Source organism: Penicillium malachiteum, assembly GCF_028827825.1.
Source record: "Penicillium malachiteum strain IBT 17515 chromosome Unknown utg000004l:1.0-4883003.0:1.0-4884900.0, whole genome shotgun sequence".
Taxonomy (NCBI): Eukaryota; Fungi; Ascomycota; class Eurotiomycetes; order Eurotiales; family Aspergillaceae; genus Penicillium; species Penicillium malachiteum.
The window spans coordinates 3,058,881-3,080,973 of NW_026643097.1; the positions used below are offsets into that span (position 1 = coordinate 3,058,881).

Below are 22,093 nucleotides of genomic sequence, written 5' to 3' on the forward strand. Positions count from 1 at the left end.
CAAACAACTCAACATTTCACATTTTATACTAGATCTTCACTCTATAACTATATGTAAGGGGTCATATACTTATTTCATTAGCATTTCAGAGTCAATGTATCATAAAATAGCGTTGAAATGATTGGAAACATTTATGCATACAAAGTTGGGAGAGCAAAGCAAAGAATTTCCAGATCGGCCCCCTCACAGATAACCGTTGCAGAAGAACCCGGCTTCAATCGTCCAGCAGATTCAGCCTTCAACTCTTGACCATCTACTGATCCTGATCCAGAAATCACCCAGTAAACCCTGGTTGCATCCTCAGAAGGAATATCCCAGCTTCCTCCAGCTACAACCTTCACCACCTCTGCGCGTGTCTCTCGCTCAGAGAAGACTCCAAGCTTCTTCCTCGAAATCGTCGCGTTACTCTTATCCTGGACATAGGTATAGGCCGCGGGTTTCATATTGACAACTGAACCATATCTTCCCTCGGGGAATATCATCGTCTGTCCCGTATATTCCTCCCAGATGGCTCTAAATCCATCAATAGGAATCGAGGGATTCGCATTTGGACCAAAGTACTTCCCCTGCTCGAATCGCCCGCCTTTCTCGCGGAGCGACTCTTCAGCCCCCTTGAGCTGGGAATGATTCAGGTATCCCTGCTTGCTCGCTCCTCCGAATTGCAGAACAAGCACAGCTCGCTCTTCTGGGCCGTCGTTTTGGGGACCGTATTTCACGCCTTCGGGATGGTAGCACAGTTCTCCTTCCTCAACATCCAGGTCGGGTAGAATACTGATGGAGCCTTTGATGGGAAATCGAAATTGATCGAAGTTGTGCTTGTGAACAGGCGAGTAGAAGCCTTTTTGGGTCGCATATACCACGTAGTAGTTGTTCATGGGATCTTCCGGGTCACCGGTGAAGAGATCTCGGAATCCGAGCCCATCTCCACGGTGTTTGAGAAGGATAGCTTTGTCGGGGACTTCTTTTGTTTGGACAACTTCCATGGTGTACTCGATTTTCTCTTGTTATGGATTAAAATATAAGCTAAAGGACTTGGCAAGAGATGGCTTTTATAAACTGAACCACACCACAAGATATGACGACGACGATTTTCAGCCATCCTGTGGACTAAATCAAATACATGCATGTTCGTAGGCCTAACTTGGGGGCGCAAATGTGGGGTTTAGTGTACATGCAGCCACTCAGGTGAGAGAATTACTTGATAAGTCGTCACCGTCGCGGATTCTACTATATCTGGATAAAACGACATATGGCAGTTTTAAACTCATCTTGATAAATTAAAATGATCTGCGCGATTGAAATTATTGGAGGATTAATGCAAACTTGATTGTGTTACTAATAACTATAGGGAGATCAGATAAAGTTTTTGTTAGGGGCGATAAAGGTTGTAATTTGATATTGATGACTACATTCGACAAAGTATTGAAAAATAGTTGATGTTGCATATGTGATGGTCAAGGCCATGCTAGGTTCTTATTATTGGCTTATATAGGCTAACTTTTCATCGAAAAACCTGTGTTGCTGTCGGCAACAATCAGACATGGACTTGATGGTTCAAACAAAACTCGCTAGGAAACACAAAAATGTTTGGTGCTCAACCCCAGGGAAGCAGCTCCATGCCTGTAGCTGGGAATCGGGACACCATGTAGCCTGGGCTGCAATTTGCCTCCCAGTCCTGGTCGAAGCCCGGGTCAGGGTTGTGCGGGTTGAGCGATCCCTTCCTGGAGGGTTGAACGAGAGAAACACCCTTGGGGGCTTCCTCCAGACCCGGTGACTCTGCATCGGAGTCGCCACAGGGGCACGTTGACGTAGTTCGGGCACCGGGTGTGGTGCAGGGGCAAAGGCCCAGAGCGCGATTGCATGGAACGCACTTGTAGTATGCGCGACTGGGGGCAGCACTGGAACCATCTGGGTTTGTGGAGAGGCGAACGCCGGGAAGTCCGCAATCAGGACACTTCCAGCCTTGAGAGGGGCTTGGGCTTTCGAGTTGTCGAGTTGTCATGATGAACAATTGAGGTATGTGATAAACTAAGAGATGTTCCGTTAGTAACGGTGTGGCAACATGAAAGATTCAGGTTGTAACTTACCTGAGATAAAGTTCTGAACAACTTGAAGATCAGGTACCCGAGAGAAGATAGGATTCAGTCTTTAATTGACTTAGAAGCTTGAAGTCTTGAAATCTTGAATTGATGGTTTCTTCTGCAAATCCGGGGAAGGCCTCTTATATATTAAGATTTTGTGGGGGAGGTAGATCATTATGACGCTATTTGAACCACTTCTCTAAAAATACGTTGCAAATATGGGGTAAAAAGACGCCATCGTCCTTAGCATCACCCTATGATTTGGGTACCATCACGTAACAGTTTGTGGTTCTAGACTCGAGTTTGGTTCATAAACGGAAGGCAAACCTGGATCGGGTAAGTACATCCCCGACGCAAACCGAAATGTTAGGTAATATCGCGCAAACCGGTCACTTGACCGTGGAAATCTTTTACGTTTCTTTTACTCAATAGGTTACTATATTGAATGGAATGCAGAGAATTGAGTAAGGGCCAAGAGCTGTTGAGGCATTATTATCCAACTGGAAATTCCCTCGTGCGGAGACGAAACATTCTCCGCATCTAGGCACTCTACACCGCTTATGACCTATGACTACATACTAAACCATGTATAGCATTGGGATAGCTACGTGGTCTAATTGAGATATTTGATTGAACAGATCAATGAAGAATTACCACGCTTCATCCTTCTATTGTCTGTTCTAGACTAAAGTGGAAATTGCGTCAATCTCAAACAGGTATCAAATATCCCTTGGATAGTAAGAATACTCAGGTCTAGAATCAATAATACTAAGGAAGTCTCATTATTGAGTGACGATGCCCTATATCAAGTGATCAAGTATACATAGAAGTGTCTCAATAGATCCACTGAGGCGTGTCGTCGCCTGACTTCATTAGATTTGATGATACTGAGCTCGAGCCACTCTGTGGTGCATGAAACCCCCCCATCCGAAAACTTGAAAGCACACATGATTGCCAATGGGCAAATAGGGATATTTTACCCCTTTCTCACGTCTCATTTGCCACGTTTCCAAGTTTCGTTCCTTCGTGAGCTATGGAATTCAAAACTGAAGAGTACTACATAACGCGTGGTAGAAGGGTCCTAGGCTTTATCCGGTAAAGCTCGGGTAAATCAAATGGTTCAACAGAATCAACGCCGAGCTCAACGCCGAGCATCATCAATCACTTGACAAGGCCAAACAAAGACGCCGAATTTTTTTTTGAACTCCGAGTTCCTGGTTTCCATGGACCTCGGGAGATCTTCTCTCGGTCTGACTCTCTAGGCGCTCTCACCAGATGGTCGCCCAAATCGAAAATCACGCAATCCCAACATCCGATTCTCCGTGACCGAGGCAACATGGGATCATGGTTGATGTTTCTACAAGCAATGATTCTATCGTGCTGCCCGATCAAATTGTCGGCTCTGATCCTGAAGAAAAGCGGGAATTCTATCTCCTCCCCGGGCTCTAACCTGGAAGTTTCCGGGTACCATCATTGACCACTATAGACTAATCTTCCACACTATATCTGGCCGGACCGTCTCAAACAGCTCACGAAGAAGACCAATTCCTAAGAATGAATACTGGAATATGACCCTCATGACCATCTCGAGATCCTAGCAATTTACCACGATTTCAGCAGCACCGCTCCCCAGCGCGATCGACCGACTAGCCAAGAACTTGGTATCCCTTCATATCCCTTCTCTGTCCGCAAATGCTTCAAGGCATGGTGTAATCTGAGGACCCAATTACTCAGTGTATCATGTGTGAGAAACATCCGGCGATATTCTCGATGCTTTTTCATCCCTTGACAAGTCGTTTGATCAATCATGCGCTTTCGCATGCACGGATATAACGTCGGAGGTATGCTGCCGGTACAAATTACCAGTTGACCGAAGGCGCTTCATTTCCGCCCCTTCATTCAAAAGGTTGAGGCACTTGAGGATATCATACCAGTAAACATTTCTTTCCATCATTTCGGTCTATTTAATTGACCATTGAAGGGCCACTGGCGGAAGCGCCTATAATCCTGCTATCTTTTACTGAGAACTCCTGGCTCAGGCTTGTGCTTGTCAGGTTCATGCACGGTGCGCCACCCACTACCACGACTCGTGAACATCGATGACACAATGGATGCGACTGGCAGTCATTGAGCTTTATATCCGCGGATCGGAGCATGTCTCATCATGGGGTATCCACCCTCGATCAATAGCATACAGGTCTAAAGCTTACTACTAGTACTGCCCTGGCCATTTCATCAAGCGGAGCCCCAACAAGATCTAGTAGACATGAATACTCGCGTATAAATAGCTGAAAGTACATTGTTGTAAGCAACTGCCCAGGTCCACTGTCACCTGGGCAGTAGTCCCAATGACTTGAAACTTGGGGAATCACGTACTGATACGAGTTCGGAGACCTCTTTCAGGGGCCAATCCATGTTATATAGTTCTTCCAAGGTTCGATATTCGGCCGCACTTGAAACCAGTTGGCTTCTCTTCTCTATGCTGAAACCGTCACCTTACATAGTAGAAGCATCACATCATGATGTACAAGTTTCCACGACACGTACATAGTGATCGCCAGTACGGCTTTCAACATTTGAATAACTATTTCATTCTGTGGTTTGATCAGTTTGCGATCAATTGCATATAATTCGTAGAAATTTTGAATTTTCGGGCCCATACTAATTAAAATATATCTGGCCTAACTTGACGTAGATCATCTTCGTACATATGTACCAGCATGACAGGGAGCTAGTACTAGCACTGCATGTGGTAGACTCGAGATCAAGTTGATGACTGTTATACCGTGGACACATTTTAAGGTTTCTTTATACTTTCCAGACTTTACTTCTTCCAGAAGCAAGTCTTTTATCTCAATTTTGATTTGTCGCTCTTCAAGATATTCGCTTGCAACCTCTGCTCCTCGGGTACTATTCCTTGGGGATCATGATGTCTAAAATCGAGTCGTTTGATATCTACTGGGCTTGTGGTTTAGTGGTATAATACTCCCTTAGCATGGGAGTGGTCCGGGGTTCGATTCCCCGCGAGTCCATCTTTTTTGTTTTTCATTTTACCTTCCCGCATACCTGGGCAGGGATTTGACCCAATGGAAGCATTGTTTTTTTTACGCCTATTCATAGGTATCATGATGTACATTCGACTCAATCCTTGGATGGACTTTCATGAAATGCCCCCACGATGAAGATCCATACGTTGGTTCCAAGACCATGTCATGGCATCATATGTGTCGAAAATTCTGATCTTTTCACTCCCAAGACTTGGTTCTTGAAACATAGTAGGTAGTTCAAGTTATAATTCAAAAAGGCGCAGCTCATCTCTCTGTTCACTCTCCAATCTCTGCCCTCACAGTTTATCAATCTCCGCCTGGAGGGTAACCCGAGCCCTCCACTCACCATCTAAAAATGCATCGAAGCTGGAGAATTCACGTTAACATGGAAATCTGCATAAATATGGAAATCGGCAAGAGCTCACGTCCAGGGCCGGGTCAGAACTCTCGTGAAGAAGATAATCGTCCGAGTAAGCGGCAACTTCATTCGGATATGGACTGATGAACAAGCATCTCGCTTGGCTGGCGGCAGTAGCCTGTGCAAGACTGAAGAGCGATGTTCCAAGCACCTTAATGCCATGTTTTTGCAGTATCGCAGCGGTGGCCATGGCTGGACCTGTGGTTGAGATCTTGATAGCGTACTGATCGCGGCTAGATTTGAGAACCAAGATTATTTGAATGCTTGGAATGATGCTCAAATTCAACCCTTGAAATCCATTAGCACGATTGATCCCCGAATTACAAGTTCTTACTACGCTCACATGATAAATGAAACTTCTATTAACTCAGATTTTTGTTGTATATGATTGAATCCATGCCATATTATAAGCGTTGGCATCTGAGACAGTGAGATCCATAGATTGGTCTCAAGGGTGGTATCATTCTCATCGGTCTCATCTAGATAAAGAAATGATTCAGATGAGAGAATTTGGGTTTTTCTATTGAACAACAATAACATAGAATATCAAATCCATTGCCTTTTTTTGGTCCCCTCTTTACCTCATCTACGCGCCATTTCTTCAAGTTCCCCCCAATGCTATCTATCGCTCACAAGTTCAAGTTGTGAGTGAATTTGTCTCATGACCAAGAAATGCAAGATTGATATTTCTAGCCTTTCTCCCCTATATTTTGTCCACAAAGAGGCCTTAATATACGTGTCAGGTGAGGCACGTCACAACCCATGTGCAGGACCCAAGGATAAGTCATCTAGAGTGATATTCACCGGCCTGCATGATCCCCGGTGAGAGAATTTGACGAATTAAAGGACGAAGATATTCCTTCCGCCGAATTTTGATATTCTGTTGAGAAAGGGAGAAGTATAGTCGATCCTTCAAGTTCCAAAGGTTGAAGAATTTGGTCATTATCGATCCCAACAGAAAGCTCCCCAAGGATTCAGGGAGCACCATCAGCCCAAACAACAAGCGGCGAGGCCCAAATCCTGAAGAGTTCACCCTTACAGTATGTTAAAAGGCTTAAGGGAATCATTCGCTCAGAGATAGCCAGGTTGAGTGCCAAGGCGATAGCCTAGAATTCAATATTGTAGATCTTCTGGATAAGGCGAACTCCACTTAGTGTGATCACTATCTACCCCAGACAAGATATCTTCTAAAGAAACTTTCGGGAAGGCTGTCGCTGCTATGGATAAAATGTTGGTACCCGAAACTTTCAGTCATTGCTTTCGTAAATTCGAATGATCCAACGAACCTATTCATAATACCGGAGAGTCCGAGACTGACTTGTGCTATCTTCCAAGAGTCTCATAGTCGTCGATTCCCGAATCCCTATCTTCCAGAGGTTTCTACGATAAGGCAAATTGTGGCGTGCATTGTTGGAAACATACCATCATCAGTAAAACGTGTTAGGTGTGATGAAGTTGGAATCATGCAGGCTGCTCTCCGGCACTCGGCTTGACGCAATTGGGTGAGATTCTACACATCACTTTCCTTTCGAGTCATGCAGTGTAAGCTGGAACCTTGGGATGGCTGGGCGCGGAGCATCTCTAGCACAATTCCAGATAATGCTGCCCAAGGATAAATGTTGAATCCGAGTCTTCCCAGCTGCCAAAACTTGACAATACTGAGCTCTGGAGCCCTTGAATGCTGACGACGCCTTTATCACCAAATTTTATTTCTTCACAATTGAAGCTTCCCCGCAAATTGATTAGCGGGGCTCGTAATCCAATCTAATTAACACGTTTATCCTATATGATGAAGTGTCAGCCAAATGATGTCTTTGGTCACGCGGTTGGTCTGCGAGGCACGGAAGTGGGCCTGAGCGTAACGGCAAGGGGCGGTTCTCACCGGAACACGGTGAACGATTGAGATTATTCCAGTTCTTGTAGAAATCATACTCTTCAAACTCCTCTTATTTGTAGAAAGCTCATTAAAATAAGCTATACGCCATAAACTAAGAATCAACTCCTTCCAGATCCCATCTTTGAACTATAGTGGACCTTGAAATCATCCATGTTATCAAACAAGATCTTAAATCGTAATGATAAGCCCGATGAGACGACCCACTGTATGCCTTCTCAGCAGCCAATACTAATCCTTGTCCGCGACAACCTGCCCAATTGCATTTAGGTTCCCCACATCGGCCTATACGAAACCCCCCCTCAATGTAACCAGTCCCTGCATTTTGGGCGCAAGAATGCCATGTTTGTATGCTATTGATCTATAGGATCGATCGATGTGAAGATCCATGTAGGTAAATGTCGACTAACTGAGTCTGGAACCTACTGCTTCATACTTGAGATTATGACTGGGACAAGGCTGCAGGAAGTATGCGGTGTAATGCCCCCTATGCCGGATGCAGCTGCCCAAAGGGGCTAGTGAAGCGCCAACTGCGCGATGTAAAGATAAGGAGTAAGTGAGATAGACAGAGTGGAGTGCTATGGGGAAAGCTATATGAGTGCCCAAATGTTCTCTCATCAATATTCAGAACAAACACTTCTTTTCATACTTTGACGAATTAACCAACTACACTTCCCCCTTATCCTACTGGGCCATTTGGCATCTCAGATAGACCCTTCAGTTTGCTTTACTATTTTCAAACCCACATCCTTTGGTGATTACACCTCTCCAATTCAACTTAGATGGCGGTTCTCTCTTTCTATCCTCTACTACTTCACTCTCACGTTTATACCATATCGCTCTCCCAACCAATTCGCAGAGATAGTATATCCAGTACGCGGATATCTAAACCCGTACTGTGAATTAGATTATACTCTGATTTGCGAGACCGTAGTGGCAAGGCAGAGACCATGTCAATCGAGATTCTCCCACTGGCCGAGGCCGATATACCCGGTGCTGTAGATTGCCTTCAGAGAGCCTTTTCCGATGATCCTTATTTCCGCTGGGCATTCGACGATCCATCCAAGGTACGAGACCCAAAGCGACATCCAGTATACCCGGTGTTGTGTCACCATGCGAGATTCGACTCCCAGAGAAAGAAAGAAAGAAAACAAACAAACTAGAAAACCCAAAAAGCCAAAACTAAACAAATCTTGATTAGTTCAACGTCCAACGGAATGCAGCCTCACTCAGCGCCCATTTCAAGTTCGGCCTCAGCTGCGGATACCCGATCTTCATCGCGAAAGTAAGTCGCGCAACAGGCGACTACAAACCCGATCGCGAAATCAAGCTCCCACCAGGTTCGGTCGTGGGTATATGTTGGTGGTCTTCACCGGAACAGCCCCCAATCCGACAAACTTGGTCCGTCTGGGCGAATAGCTGGCTCCTCTCCTTCCGACAACTCATGTACAACATCCGATTTGCGGGTCGTGGTGGATTGAACGTACGCCGATACTGGATCTGGAAGGAAGAACAGCAAGAGGCTAAGGACGACCTGTGGGTTGACCCACGCGGATACTATTTCTGCAATATGCTAGGTGTTAGCTCGCAGGTCCGCGGCATGGGAGTTGGGAAGCGACTTATGGATATCGTCATGCAAAAAGCTGACGAAGAAGGAATCCCTTGCTACCTTGAGAGCTCCAAGGGATTTCCCAATGTCGCGATTTATGAGAAGATGGGGTTCGAACTTACCCGGGAGATCAGATGTGTTGATGGCGAGGATATTTGCAAGGTATGTTTCTCGTGATATCGGATTTTTTTTGGTGACTGACTGAGCTGCTTCAGCTGTATTGCATGATTCGCAAGCCTAAGACCAAGTCTTGATTATGATTAACGAACAGCATTTGTTTTTGATGCAAGCGTAAGCACTTGAGAGAATGGGAAATTGATCAAAGTATACTAGCAGGGATTTGAGGATAGCGTTAACTAATATCAGCTTCAAGTTTTGATTTTTGCATATAGTTTACTAAATTGGAATTTGATTTTTTATTGAATGTTACCTGCGCATACTATGCGGTAAACGAAATACTTGTCTTGTGAACTGTGTAAAGGGTTTAGACCCTTCACGAGGACAGGTATTGATCAGGATGGTCTGGCCTGGATCCAGCTTCAGGTGGGGGCAATGATTTCTTTTTTTTAAAAACAGTTTCTATTACCTTTAAATTTAGTTTTTCTGTTGCTCTCCTTTTGGAAATAAGGAATGACCCATGATGAGGGAGACATTAAGGATGGTGGTGTGGTGACGGATGTATCAAGTGAGGCTATTCGCAGCATCTCGCCTCTCACTTCAATGCACACTCGATTTCAATCTCCCGGTCAAGTCCAGCTGTTTCCATTTATTTTCAATTCTGAACTTCTCAGTCTGGTTACTCCTGCTATAATTGTTATTCAGTCACCAGGTCTCGCGTCCACGTACAGAGTACATTATCATAAATACCTATCACGAATTTATCTTAGTCAAGAGACAAAACAAAACAAAAAAAACCCCAATAATTCAGTGAGATTCAAGCCACAGACCTTATTGCAGCTCGGTACATCTCAGAATCCGAGAGCCCGAGATACAACTGTACTCTTTGTCGCTATACCAGGGCCTTTTAGCCCCCACTGATGCAACACAAAGCATAGCTTCTCGTCCTTTCATGCATTGTCCGAGAACCATGCGTTTCTAGCTTAGATTCGCTGAAAAGATGGAAAAAACTTTATGGAAGTAACATTTGCACTTTTCGATGTTATTGAAACTCCGTGGTAAATATCTTGCGTTGTTCATCAGAAGTCGCGATACCAGCAACCTCCCAGATTTAGTTCAAGACATGTCACTTCTTCAAGTTGCCAGGAAATACAGACGCCAGGGAAGTATCGAAACAATTCTCATCGCACAGATACTCCACATATATTGATTTTTTGTCCGTCATTCGGCCGTTGTGCTTTATCTACCCCTCCAAATACGTCGGCGCTTAGAGACTAACCCTCAGTGCCCGTCCCACACCACCCGATATACACTAATGCCGGTGATGGCACAACGCGCACATGGCACCTTACTCCAAATTGCTTTCATGCAAGATAAAATCACATTTCAAAAAGTGATAGTTCCCGACTAGACCTGTCTCCGAACTGTGTCTATCGTGTCGTCCTATACATCCTCTCAGGATCGACATTCAGCGCCAACACGACTCCACTCCATGTGGTGCATTGCAAGCCAACATTTGAAAAGTCAAATTCTACAGATGCTCTTTGGTCCAGAAGATGATTTCCAGGCGCGCGGTCTCCTCATGGGTAGAATCTACGAATCCCAAGTCAACTTGGATGTTGGTCACAACCACGGTTTCCGGGGATGGATGAGGGAAAATCCTGATCATCGTGGTCTGCGAAAGACATAAATAAGTCGTCTTTTCCCGCTGTTATGAATCAATTCAGAGCATCGAGCATCGAGCATTCAGCATCAAGCACTCAGAACAATTGAATCATCTTTCTCAATACCTCCAATGGCTACCTCCGCATCCAAGAGCCCTCGAACTCGAATGGCTGTGTCCTTTGAGGCTAGCCACCATGTCCTCCTCCATTCTTCTTGTGTTGCAGTTTATTCTCCGCGGTCATACGTTATCTACCGAGACCAAGATGAATAGTCGAGTCAATTGGACTGATTGTGTGATCAATGGTAAATCATTCAAATGATGTCAACCTTTCTGTTTTGCTAAATCTAATCTCGATATAGTGTCCTTTGAACCTCAAAGTGCCCGACCTTATACCTCCACTGATCATACTTCCGCCCTCTGTCGACCTATACACTCGCTTTGCATCAGATCCGACCGATTTGATTGAAGGTAAGCCACACCAATCCCAACGATCGCAAAGGTCCAGAATACTAAGACTGTGTTTTAAAACTGTTACAGAATTGCGCCGACCGCGGCATGCTAACGTGGAAGTATTTACATGAAGGATTGGAGGTTGGAGGAACAATTGATATCGGTAATTTGCAACCTGTTATTGATAGCATATCATCTACTCACAATTTGATAGCACTTGAAAGTCGTGTACAGCAGATAATCTCCACGGAGTATAATGAGCATAATCTGATATTCTCAAAACTTGAATGTTGAATAGTACGTCACCACCCTTTATAATATTAACATTGAATTGTATAGGGCTAATAATATTGGCATCCATCGATATGCGGACCAACCAATATGTGTAAGTATACGAATACGCGGCAAAGTCCAACATCGGCAACAACTTGAAAATGTACCAAAGTGACACGCGGACACGGAGTTCACGAGCCGAAATCCGTTTCAAAAGCTTCGAGTTTCTCGCCTATTTTTATTTTTATTACCCGATTCCGGTACTCCCGACGAGGCTCGAGTTTTGACAACTTCGAGTCTAGCCTTATTAAGGCTCTTTATTTTTGGCACAGAGATGTGGAGAGGACCCGAGTCCAAGCAAGAGTAAGAATTGTTCCCGTTCAGTGTGGATGTTGCTAGGTGCCCAAATGTTAACTCGGCTTTTGGGGCCAATGCAGATCAGCCACACACGTCTATGTCATCCTACAGTCCACGAAGGACCCGTTGCTTTGGTGATACACGAAAAAGCTTGAGAGCTTGAGACATGGAGGATGAAGGATTGAAGGATTGATGGATTTACTGGGCTCCCGTCGATTATGTGTGCTTTTGAATCTTCCATGTGTTTTTTTGATTTCCTTGGTTCATTTCGATGAATTCCAGGGTTTGATCAACTGATGTTTTTTTTTTCTTTTTACGTTTTCTTTCTTTTCGCCTCGTTTTTCTTTCTATTTTTTCGTTTTTGTGATGATGATTGGTTTTTTTTATTCTACCTTTTTTCTGCATTTCTGTTTTCTTGTTTCTTTTCATTATCTCTTTCTCGATATTCCTGTTTCTTTCCTATCTGCTATGATCGACGGGAGCCCAAGCGTACGACACACGCCGTTTCAACCACTCAATTGCCCCACTGTAGGCAACCCAGTTGTGACTCTCGTTCTTCGCCAATCGGAGATCCTGATGGTGACAAGCTTTGACTAGCGGACTGGATCAGTCGGTTCCGATTGTGCGCACTCACATTCATTAATATTCAATTCAATTGATGTTGGATATAACCACTTGTTACAAAGTTTACTCTATAATCCAAGTCAAGTCTTCAAGTCTTCATACACTACTCCGTAGTATAGTCAATGTAAATTCAATCTGATCATATCCGTGGTGATCCGCAGTGGCGGAATAACAGAAATCGGTCAAATCAAAGCGATTGTACCTGTCTGACCAGAAAATGGATCCGCCAATCCCAGTGGGTTCCGTGATGGAGACAATGCATGAAGCACAAGACAACTGATCAAATTGCGAATATGAGCCATCTGGCTGGCGTAAGCCGTAGGGGCCCTTTTTATGTCGCATATCCCTGCCTTTCTTTACTAGTTTTTCTCTTTTCCCTTTCTTCATTTTTGTGTCTCCAGGACCACCTGGTTCTTCCCCATATTCCATCCCATCATGTACTGACGACCTAACGCTTGACTTCATTACTCCGCACATACATACATACCCAACGATCGCTAAGACGACTCGACCCTACAAACTTGAACTCACCTATCTATTCAACTATCAAAACATAAAAATCTCACCATGACTCTCTCCGATTCCGCTATCATTGTGATCGTCCTGGTCGGATGTCTTGCTGTGACAGCACTCGGTGCAGCCCTCTTCCGACACCGCACCCCACTTGAAGAAGAGGCCCGAAGCATGAACCAAACCCACGAACAAAGCAAATATATGCGCGCAGTACGCATGATGAATTTTGGTCATCTAAAGAGGGAATCTTTGAGTGCTGCCAAAGATATGGAGTCACGATGTATGTACCCGAAAATTGAAACTCGGTGGATAAATGTGTTCCGAGTCCCCACTCCAGTGCTAATACCATATGATCGCAGACACCTCCGAAGAAGCGTCGAACTATGGGAACTACTACCCACAACCGCACGAAGCCTCCACTCCTTCCACGAATATGGGATAAGTTGAAAATTGAAAATGCGATCATGATTTTTGGGATGGACGGGTCTATCCTCGGCGTCGGTTATATGGTTTGGCAGGGCCCAAATCACGGTCTTTCCAGGCCATCAGGATGGTATCTGGGCTTGGGTTTACTTGGCTCGGAATGCGATCTTTATGTTCGGTGTTTTTTATGTTTCTTCAAGCGTGTGTTTTAAGGCTTTTTACCTTCATAGGTTCTACACTGTGACTTTTGTAACTTGTTGCATATACGCAGACTGCTCCAGCTTGGATCTCAATTCGAAAGACAATTCAGATCTCCAAGTTCAATGTTCAATATGATTTGATTGATTGATCTATATGCTAGATATTTCCAATCTTGGGCATTCATCCCATCTAACACTGCTTCACGACATCGGGCATCCGAGCTTCTAGGACGTCAACCTAGCAGGAAAAAGCAATTATATCTACGACCAACACTTCTATAATGAAATACGAAGACCAACTTGAAACAAGCGATCGACATTATTCCGATGCTTCAATGAGGTCAATTCGGACCAATATCATTAAATGACGTCAAAAAGACGACCCATCTCAACAAAGTTCAATAAGCTCAAACTAGCAATACGAATCTTCTGCAATACGAATCTTCTCCACAAACTATTGGATCTTAACATCAGAGCTCCAATTGTGATGTCGTCGTCATCCTTCCAACCCCCGACTAAACCCATCTCCCTTGCGCTTTGGAATTTCACCTCTCAATGGCTCCTCGTCCCGCAAGGAACAGGCATTGTATGTCTCGTCCTCAACCGACTGGACTACCAATTCAACGGCCTGAAGACTATAGCCAAGGTGATCTGGATATATGACATCGTTCTCTTTGGATTATGTCTATTATTCTACTTCCTCCGGGTATGTCTCTACCCAAAATACGTACGCCATGAGCTACGCACCAACCTGATGGAAACATCATGTCTCTCCTGTATCCCCATCGCATTTACCTCTATCCTGCAATACGCAAGTATAGAATATGGTGACCGCGCCGGACTTGCCATCTACATCCTTTTCTGGGTAGATACCGCCCTTGCAGCTATCGTCTCCATCGGTATTCCATACATCCAACTCAAACTCCAAGCGCCCGGAGTCCAGAAACTCCCTCCAGCCGTACTCCTCCCTTTCGTCGCCGTGTTAACTGCCGCAGCCGGCGGCGGAGTCATATGTCGACAATGTCACGTCAGTGCGCGATTAAAAGTCCCGGTTATCATCGTCGGATACATCGAAGTGGGCTCCGGACTAGCCGTCACGTCGGGTTTTAACGTCCTGATCATGTTCCAACATTTCAACCAGATCCACTCCGCCGCAGAGAAAGTATACCAAGATATGATTATATGTGGACCATTAGGCCAGGGATCCTTCGCTCTGCAGGTATTGGGTGAAGCGGTGCAAGGTAGTTTCGGAGCGTATCATCGCGGTACGTTCTTAACAGCGAAAGCAGCGGACGCGATCGGGTTCGTGAGCCAGCTCATGGGGCTATTAACCTGGGGGTATGGTGTATTCTGGTGGTGTTTCGCGATTCTAAGCATTTGTCACACGTTAATTGCCTGGGGTCAAAAACCAAAATTTAGTCTCGCAGCTTGGTCGCTGGTTTTCCCCTGGGTAAGTCCCACATCTCCACAAGACCCTCTTCAAGGTCTTGATTATCGCCAAGGGGAGGCCTTAAACGCGCTGACTCACCTTTTCGCAGGGCGTTTTCACAAACGCAGCAGTGGAGTTCGGGAAAATCATGGATTCATCGGCTTTTGCGGTGTTTTCTACGGCCCTTCTGCTTATTATGCTCATCATGTGGATCGGGAATCAGATTCTGACACTGAAGGGATTGATCACCGGTCGCATTCTTGGACTGGAACACGGCTGGAGTCCCGAGATTATGGGTCCTACCGAGGATAAAGAAGCGTAAACAAACATGTTCGAATGTTTCAGGAGTGCGACTTGTAATCCTGGAGTGCATTTCCAACTATATCAGACTTATTTTCCGAGAATTTGGAGAACCATGATGGCTTTGCTCTACTCATGCACATCGCGCACGGTGAACAGCCCTACAATCAGGATCAAGCCCGAGATCAAGCCCGAGATCAAGTTCAAATGTTCGCACTTTCACATAGCCCCGGGGGCTATTCTCCTTATTGGTGGATCTGGCTGCCACATCCGATTAAAGATCCACCTTAGAAGACTCATGAGCTCAGACGTGAAAGTGGCCACGGGGTCGGGCGAACTTGAACCCCCTGTCAGAGGAAAACGCCGATCAACTTACTATATACGGAGTTCAGCCCACGAAAATGTAAGTGCCCATCACATTGCTAGTTGGGGATATGGTTTTGCCCCCAAATTACCGTGGTGCGAGATGACGCAAAGACTTAACCGTGTCAACCATTCGCAGTAATGTCTCGATTGGGTATCATTCGCGAAGATATTGATGTACATAGATCTCGGGTTTTTTAAGGCTGAATGAAACTATCTCTGTTTTAGAGTACATTCTACGAGTGCGAGATTGATAGGGGAATTTATACGTATGCGCTCTGCCCCCACACGGGTTCATAACACATTGAAATACGAGTACGCGGGCTAGAACCGCCCAGGTGAAAAGCCAAGACTGTTATGGAGCTCAAATGTATTTATTTAGTACAAACTTGCCTCATGTCGGTGTAGGGCCCAAAAAAAAAGAGGGCCACTTCTCCTGATCCTTCAATTCTTATATTTTGGTCACTTCCCCCAAATTCACATCCACGAAATTTTACTTTCAAAAGTTATATGTGATAAACAAAAATCAGTTGAACATTATCAGCTGGACTGATCAACTGATCTACAATGTCGGTAACTTACGAGAGCGACACTGCAAGTGATGAGCGGTAAATCGACCCCACTATATGATATTCTAGAATATTATGAATATCCAATGTTATATTCTATTGAATCATACTAATAATATCATAGTCCATCCTCTCACTCTCACTCCAAAATTCAAGCAACATTTCAAATTGCCCGTCCACCACCAAAGTCTTCACTCCGCATCGCACCAAAACTCCTTCTTCAAATCCAACAATTAGCCCCAAACCACCGACCAGTTCCAGTTCTAGAAATCTGGCAACCTCCATTCCGAAAATCAAAATTGACCCGGGACTTTCCGCAAAGGCCGAAGCTCCGTTCTGGCGATATCTACGCTAGTACCAATGAGCCCTATATCTTAAACCCGAACGCAGTACGGAAAGATTCAACTCGATCTGATTCCGACGATGATGCGCAGCATAAGGATATCGTCGCGGCAATGTGTCACACCCCACCTTCAAATTGTGGATCAGGATCCGAGGAAGGATCTTCACATATCTATTTCCGGGATTCACAATGCAGCTGGACTGCTAGTGCGGGTACAATTCGAGCAAATAAGGAACCCTGTTATCGGTTTATGTTAAAGGATGATTCGGGGAGAATGACGATTCAGTGTGAGAAAAGGGATACAGAGAAAGAAGGGGAGGAGGAATTCATCATGTTTTTGATTGATCGCACTGCTAGGAGGAAGAGTCGTATTGCGACTATGTCTCCTGGGTGGATGGAGATTCTTGTACGGAAGGGTTCTATTTTGGAGAGTTTACAGATTTGTATGGAGTTGACGGGACCTGTTGGGGCTCAGGAGTCTGGTTATGCACTGGAGAAGTGGTTGTATACCCAGGTTTTGACATTGGGGACTTGGGTTGCGCAGCAAGAAGGGTGGCATGGATTGAATCCATGATTTATACGATTTAACGACTTAATGAATTATGACTGAAGATTGGACCTGTATTGATTCAAAATATTCATATTCGTAGCTAATAGTATCGAGGAGTAGCTAGTAGTATACCTGACTCCATAGTGATACATAATCAACCTCAAGTGCTCTAGTACTGCGCAATTCCCTCTTCCAATGCCTTAATCTGCAATGCGAGAAGACGGGAGTAGTATCTGCACAGTGCAAGGTTTCCACCCATAAACCAGAACCCAGGATGTCCGCTTCGCTGCCAGATGGTTCTGAACTCACCCTCCTGGTTCAAGCCCCAGACATCATTAACACGATCGGCAACATCATCACCGAAGATGGTCCTCGCCTGAGTCCTCATATTCTGATACCCAGTGGCGAAAATGATCTCATCAGCGACAAGTTCCGAGCCATCAGCGAATTGGATCCCATTGCTCAGAATCTCACTAATCTCCTGTCCGTGCTTGACTTTCACCTTCCCATCAATAATTAACTGACTTCCTCCAACATCAATGTAGTAGCCCCCACCGCGCTGGAAATACTTAATCACAAGTCCTGCATCCATAGGACCACGATCCACCGCAAAGCCAGCCTTTTCCAGTCCCTCCAAGGTCTGAGCATCATTCTGGCGAATCAAATTGTCCACTTTAGTCTGCTGGCGCTTGAATAACTCCGGCGCAACACTTATCAGATACGTATCAGCATCCTCGGTCTGGGGTGCAGCTTCGGAGTATAGGGCCTTCAACGCGATCTCAGTAATAGAGTTTGAGGAAACAACGCATGTAGAGCTACGCTGGACCATCGTCACATCGTATCCCTTTTCGTAGAAATCCTGCGCGATGTCGTGGCCGGAATTACAGGATCCAACAACAATAGCCTTCTTCCCCTTGGAACCGTCTTTCGCGCCCGTGAACTCGGAGCTATGACAGATCCGGTCACCCTGGAAATTCTCCATGCCCTTGAAATCAGGCAAATTTTTCTTGCCCGAGTGTCCGGTCGCCTGGATAACGTGACGAGGATGCAAATTTCTTGTCTCGACTGAGCCATCTGCCTTCGTGCGCTCAACCACAATGGTCCATTTCTTAGTGCTCTCATCCCAGGATGGGGACTTCAGCTCGGTGCGCACCCACACATCCAGCTCCAGTATCTTGACGTATGACTCGAAGAAATCCGCGAGTTTATCCTTTGGCGTGAAGATGGGCCAGTTCGGTGGGAAGGGTAGGTAAGGTAAGTGGTCGTACCAGACGGGGTCATGCAAAACAAGCTGGTGGTAGCGATTACGCCAGCTATCTCCAATTCGGTCTTCTTGATCAATGAGCAAGGTGTCCACGTTAAGCATCTTGAGACGTGCTGCAGCTGTGAGACCACCCTGTCCGGCTCCTATACCACAGAGACTCGTTAGCTTTGCACATCCTTTTCAATTCGGTAGGGATGATATACATACCAACGATAAGAACTGCCGGATCCTTTCCTTCAAAGTTGACATCCTCGTTGCGTCGATCTTGCCAGTTTTTGCGACCTTGATACGCACCATGCTGCACACCGGCTGGTCTGCGATCCTTAGTTACTTCTTCGTGATTGGTGATCTCGAGAAGGGTGGTAAAAATGGTGAATAGCTTCCATTCTTCACCCTGCTGAGCAATTCGAACGACACCAGTGCCATTACCGAATGAAGTGGTCACTTTAACGAAGGACTCGAGTCCATTAACCTCGCCGAAGGCATCAATGGGTCCAGCATGTGGTGCTTTTAGAGGCGAGGAACGATCAATTTCAAACTGGACGGACGATGAACTCTCAGCAGCGAAATTGGAAAGAGCCTTAGAACCTTTCAGAGTGCGGAATGCCCAGGACAGACAGAGGTGGTCTCGCCAGTAGCTGTTTTCGATGAAAAGAGCAGCTACAGCGGCATTGTCTTTTTTTCGCGATTCCCTCATTGAGCTTTGTGATGAGGGTGGACACAATGCCATCTGGGTCTTCTGGGGTCAATGTACTAGTTTTTGGCAGGATACCGAGAGGGATATCAGTTGAACCTAGCTCAACCCTGTCTTTAGATAGAACGGAAGGTTGAATCTGGACGTTGGCGATAGCCATTTTGTCTTCTTCTGGATTCGATTAGGATGAAAGAATGAAGGATTGGGACGAGAGGTGTCCTATTTATGGGTTTATGCAAGAAGGTGAGATGAAACCCCGCACGGCAAGAAATCCGAACGTCTTTCAGTGTGACAAGAAGTTCAACTGCTTACTGCAGTTGAGTTGCCAAGGTCTTGGCAATTAAATATGGTTTAAAGAGGCGTTCGTGCCGTGTTCGTAATCTTCAGATACTGAAGTGTTGGAATCTCTGCTAAATTAGAGTAAGGGTTCATCAAGTTGAGCTGGTAGTTGACAAGTTGTTCAAATTAAAGCGGGGATAAAGTTTAGCCTTGGAACCCGGGGTTATTGATCCTAACATAGAATGGAACTAAGATCCGTCCATTAATCTAGATTTTGGGAATCATTCCCTAAAACGTGAAGGTTTATGCAGGTCATTTGAGTCAAGTTTATTATCATTGTAGATTTGAGTACGGAGTACGGAGTATAGGAATAACTTGAAGAACTGGTATGCTTATGGGATAAGACCTAGCCCGAGAGCTATGTGGAGCTTCAAGCTTGGAAGTCCCCATAATATCCAATAATAGGTATCAGCTTATATGCTCCCTGATGATATCAAAAAAAAAAAATCAATATGTAACCTTAGAATAAAATTTATTATGTCTCTGTGACGATCAATATAGACTTTAATCCGAGATCATGCCTGTGGTGCTTAAATCCTTTGGTCGGACTCGGAGATCGGACTCGGGTTATTCAAATGTTATGGAATTCCCCGACTGAAGTATCAATATCAGTATACTATAAAATCATAAACACATTCAAAGAATCTAGGAATCATATCTCATTTTATTTACTATAACAATCATTATGTCTAAAAATCTGAATATGGATATCTCTCAACTCATCGCCTCCATCAACTCCCTCACTACTTCCGGTGATATTGGGGCCGTAAATGAACAACAACGGAACCAACTTTCCCAAGCATGCGATAAGCTAAGAAAGCTATGTGAAACACCTTTAGAGAAAACTTTGAAGCTCCTTTTTACTGTAAGCTATCCCACCTCGCTCCAACTGAGCATGTCGAGGCTAACGAATTCAGGGCCACCAAGCAATGGCACTCCGTCTCGGCATCGACCTCAAACTCTTCGATGCAATCGCCATTCGGTCTACTGAAAATAAAGATGGTTTGGTCAGTATGGAGCAGCTTGCAGTGGATGTTAAGGCAGACCCAAAACTAGTTAGTAAGTTCCAAGCTTTAAACTCACTTCTCAAAACTAGTGCTGATATGAACAGGCCGAATCATGAAGTTTCTAGCAGCGATGGATATTCTGAAACAGCACACTCCAGATACTTTCAGCTCTACACCATTTGCCGTGGCTTATGTTTCTGCATCGCCTCTACCTGCTGCTGTGATTCACTTGTAAGTCGATACCATCTCTTCAAGATGCCCAGGTGTACGTATACTGAAAAACCAGCACTCACTTCTTTACCTTTATTTCTCGACTCCCCGAATACTTCGAGCAAAGGGGATGGGTTAACCCTGGTGAAATTGATGAGACCCCCTTTAATCTCGCCACTGGTACCAAGTCACGCTATTTTGATTATCTTTCTTCGAAGCCATATTACCAGGAAGCCTTCAACACAGTGATGGCATCATCTTACCGTCGCGTGGAGAAAAGCTGGCTCGAATTCTTTCCCGTGGAAGAGAAGCTAAGAATACAAGACCCCTCCGAAGTCCTTCTTGTGGATGTTGGTGGTTGTCAAGGCAAAGACCTCCAAGCCTTTCGCGAAAGATTCCCAACTTTACCAGGAAGACTCATTCTCCAGGACCTACCACACGTCATTGAAACTGAGATTATACCCACTGGTATTGAAAGTCAGGGACATAATTTCTTCGATGAACAGCCTGTTAAGAATGCGAAAGCATACTACCTCCGCAATGTTCTTCACGATTGGCCAGATAAGCAAGTTGTGGAGATTTTGACGAGGTTGCGTGATGCAATGGGACCAGAGTCTTTACTTTTAATCGAGGAGAAGGCTATGCAGGAGGTCAATGTGCCATTGATGGCTGCTATTGGAGATATGAGTATGATGGTTTCCTTTGCAGCAGCAGAGCGGACCATGAACGAGTATGAGGCCCTTCTTAATCAAGCTGGGTTGAGACTCGTTGGTTTTTGGAAACCTGAGGATTCGTCTCCAATGCAGCCTACTATTTTTGAAGCTAGTGTTCGGTGGTGATCGGGTTTCTTTTACTCAAGTGCTATTTTTGTTGATTCGAGTTATCTCTATCGCTGTGCTTATTATTATTTGCTTTGATCTTACTTAATCTTCACCCGTGGACATCAATTCACATCCATTCAAGTTAGCTCAAATTGAAAGATATTTCATCCGATTCTATGCAAAGATATATAGCAGCCATATATGTATTTGACTTCAAAATCCAAACGCTTCAATAAAGTCTATTAAATCACTTTTTAGAAGCCTGATATAGTAACTTGAATATTAAGAAGACTTGAATTTTAGAAGTGAGAAAGTTGAGCTGTGGGCTAATATGCGATCATTCATAATGTATTTTGAATATTAGAGATGAAAAGGCGATAAATATTATGTTTTTGTTCATGATGTCAAAGTTTTAGTCCCATTACATGAAATAGCATCATTGGTCTAGTGGTAGAATTCGTCGTTGCCATCGACGAGGCCCGTGTTCGATTCACGGATGATGCACATTTCTTTTTTGTCTTTTTAACATCGA

At 44.8% G+C, this 22,093-nt stretch overlaps 8 protein-coding genes across 8 annotated transcripts; 5 read left to right on the forward strand and 3 right to left on the reverse strand.

Moving 5' to 3' along the window:
* Positions 1-131: 131 nt before the first annotated feature.
* On the reverse strand, positions 132-983 carry N7483_009221 (cupin domain-containing protein; the record flags this gene model as incomplete). The annotated part of the gene is made up of 1 exon (XM_057092648.1): positions 132-983. One exon carries the CDS (start codon positions 981-983, stop codon positions 132-134), a length of 852 nt encoding a protein of 283 aa, XP_056943822.1.
* A 611-nt stretch (positions 984-1,594) lies between these two features.
* N7483_009222 (uncharacterized protein) lies at positions 1,595-2,002 on the reverse strand (the record flags this gene model as incomplete). Its single annotated transcript, XM_057092649.1, has 1 exon — positions 1,595-2,002. The coding sequence occupies one exon, from the start codon at positions 2,000-2,002 to the stop codon at positions 1,595-1,597; it is 408 nt and encodes a 135-aa protein (XP_056943823.1).
* Positions 2,003-8,390: 6,388 nt separating this feature from the next.
* Positions 8,391-9,303, forward strand: N7483_009223 (GNAT family N-acetyltransferase; the record flags this gene model as incomplete). Its single annotated transcript, XM_057092650.1, has 3 exons — positions 8,391-8,507; positions 8,642-9,211; positions 9,265-9,303. 3 exons carry the CDS (start codon positions 8,391-8,393, stop codon positions 9,301-9,303), a joined length of 726 nt encoding a protein of 241 aa, XP_056943824.1.
* Positions 9,304-13,103: 3,800 nt separating this feature from the next.
* On the forward strand, positions 13,104-13,491 carry N7483_009224 (uncharacterized protein; the record flags this gene model as incomplete). The annotated part of the gene is made up of 2 exons (XM_057092651.1): positions 13,104-13,329; positions 13,409-13,491. 2 exons carry the CDS (start codon positions 13,104-13,106, stop codon positions 13,489-13,491), a joined length of 309 nt encoding a protein of 102 aa, XP_056943825.1.
* Positions 13,492-14,159: 668 nt separating this feature from the next.
* Positions 14,160-15,423, forward strand: N7483_009225 (putative malic acid transport protein; the record flags this gene model as incomplete). Its single annotated transcript, XM_057092652.1, has 2 exons — positions 14,160-15,122; positions 15,211-15,423. The coding sequence occupies 2 exons, from the start codon at positions 14,160-14,162 to the stop codon at positions 15,421-15,423; spliced, it is 1,176 nt and encodes a 391-aa protein (XP_056943826.1).
* A 908-nt stretch (positions 15,424-16,331) lies between these two features.
* On the forward strand, positions 16,332-17,250 carry N7483_009226 (uncharacterized protein; the record flags this gene model as incomplete). The annotated part of the gene is made up of 2 exons (XM_057092653.1): positions 16,332-16,372; positions 16,458-17,250. The coding sequence occupies 2 exons, from the start codon at positions 16,332-16,334 to the stop codon at positions 17,248-17,250; spliced, it is 834 nt and encodes a 277-aa protein (XP_056943827.1).
* Positions 17,251-17,395: 145 nt separating this feature from the next.
* On the reverse strand, positions 17,396-19,187 carry N7483_009227 (flavin-containing monooxygenase; the record flags this gene model as incomplete). Its single annotated transcript, XM_057092654.1, has 2 exons — positions 17,396-18,633; positions 18,698-19,187. 2 exons carry the CDS (start codon positions 19,185-19,187, stop codon positions 17,396-17,398), a joined length of 1,728 nt encoding a protein of 575 aa, XP_056943828.1.
* A 1,021-nt stretch (positions 19,188-20,208) lies between these two features.
* N7483_009228 (uncharacterized protein) lies at positions 20,209-21,579 on the forward strand (the record flags this gene model as incomplete). Its single annotated transcript, XM_057092655.1, has 4 exons — positions 20,209-20,388; positions 20,441-20,582; positions 20,635-20,761; positions 20,817-21,579. The coding sequence occupies 4 exons, from the start codon at positions 20,209-20,211 to the stop codon at positions 21,577-21,579; spliced, it is 1,212 nt and encodes a 403-aa protein (XP_056943829.1).
* Positions 21,580-22,093: the final 514 nt, after the last annotated feature.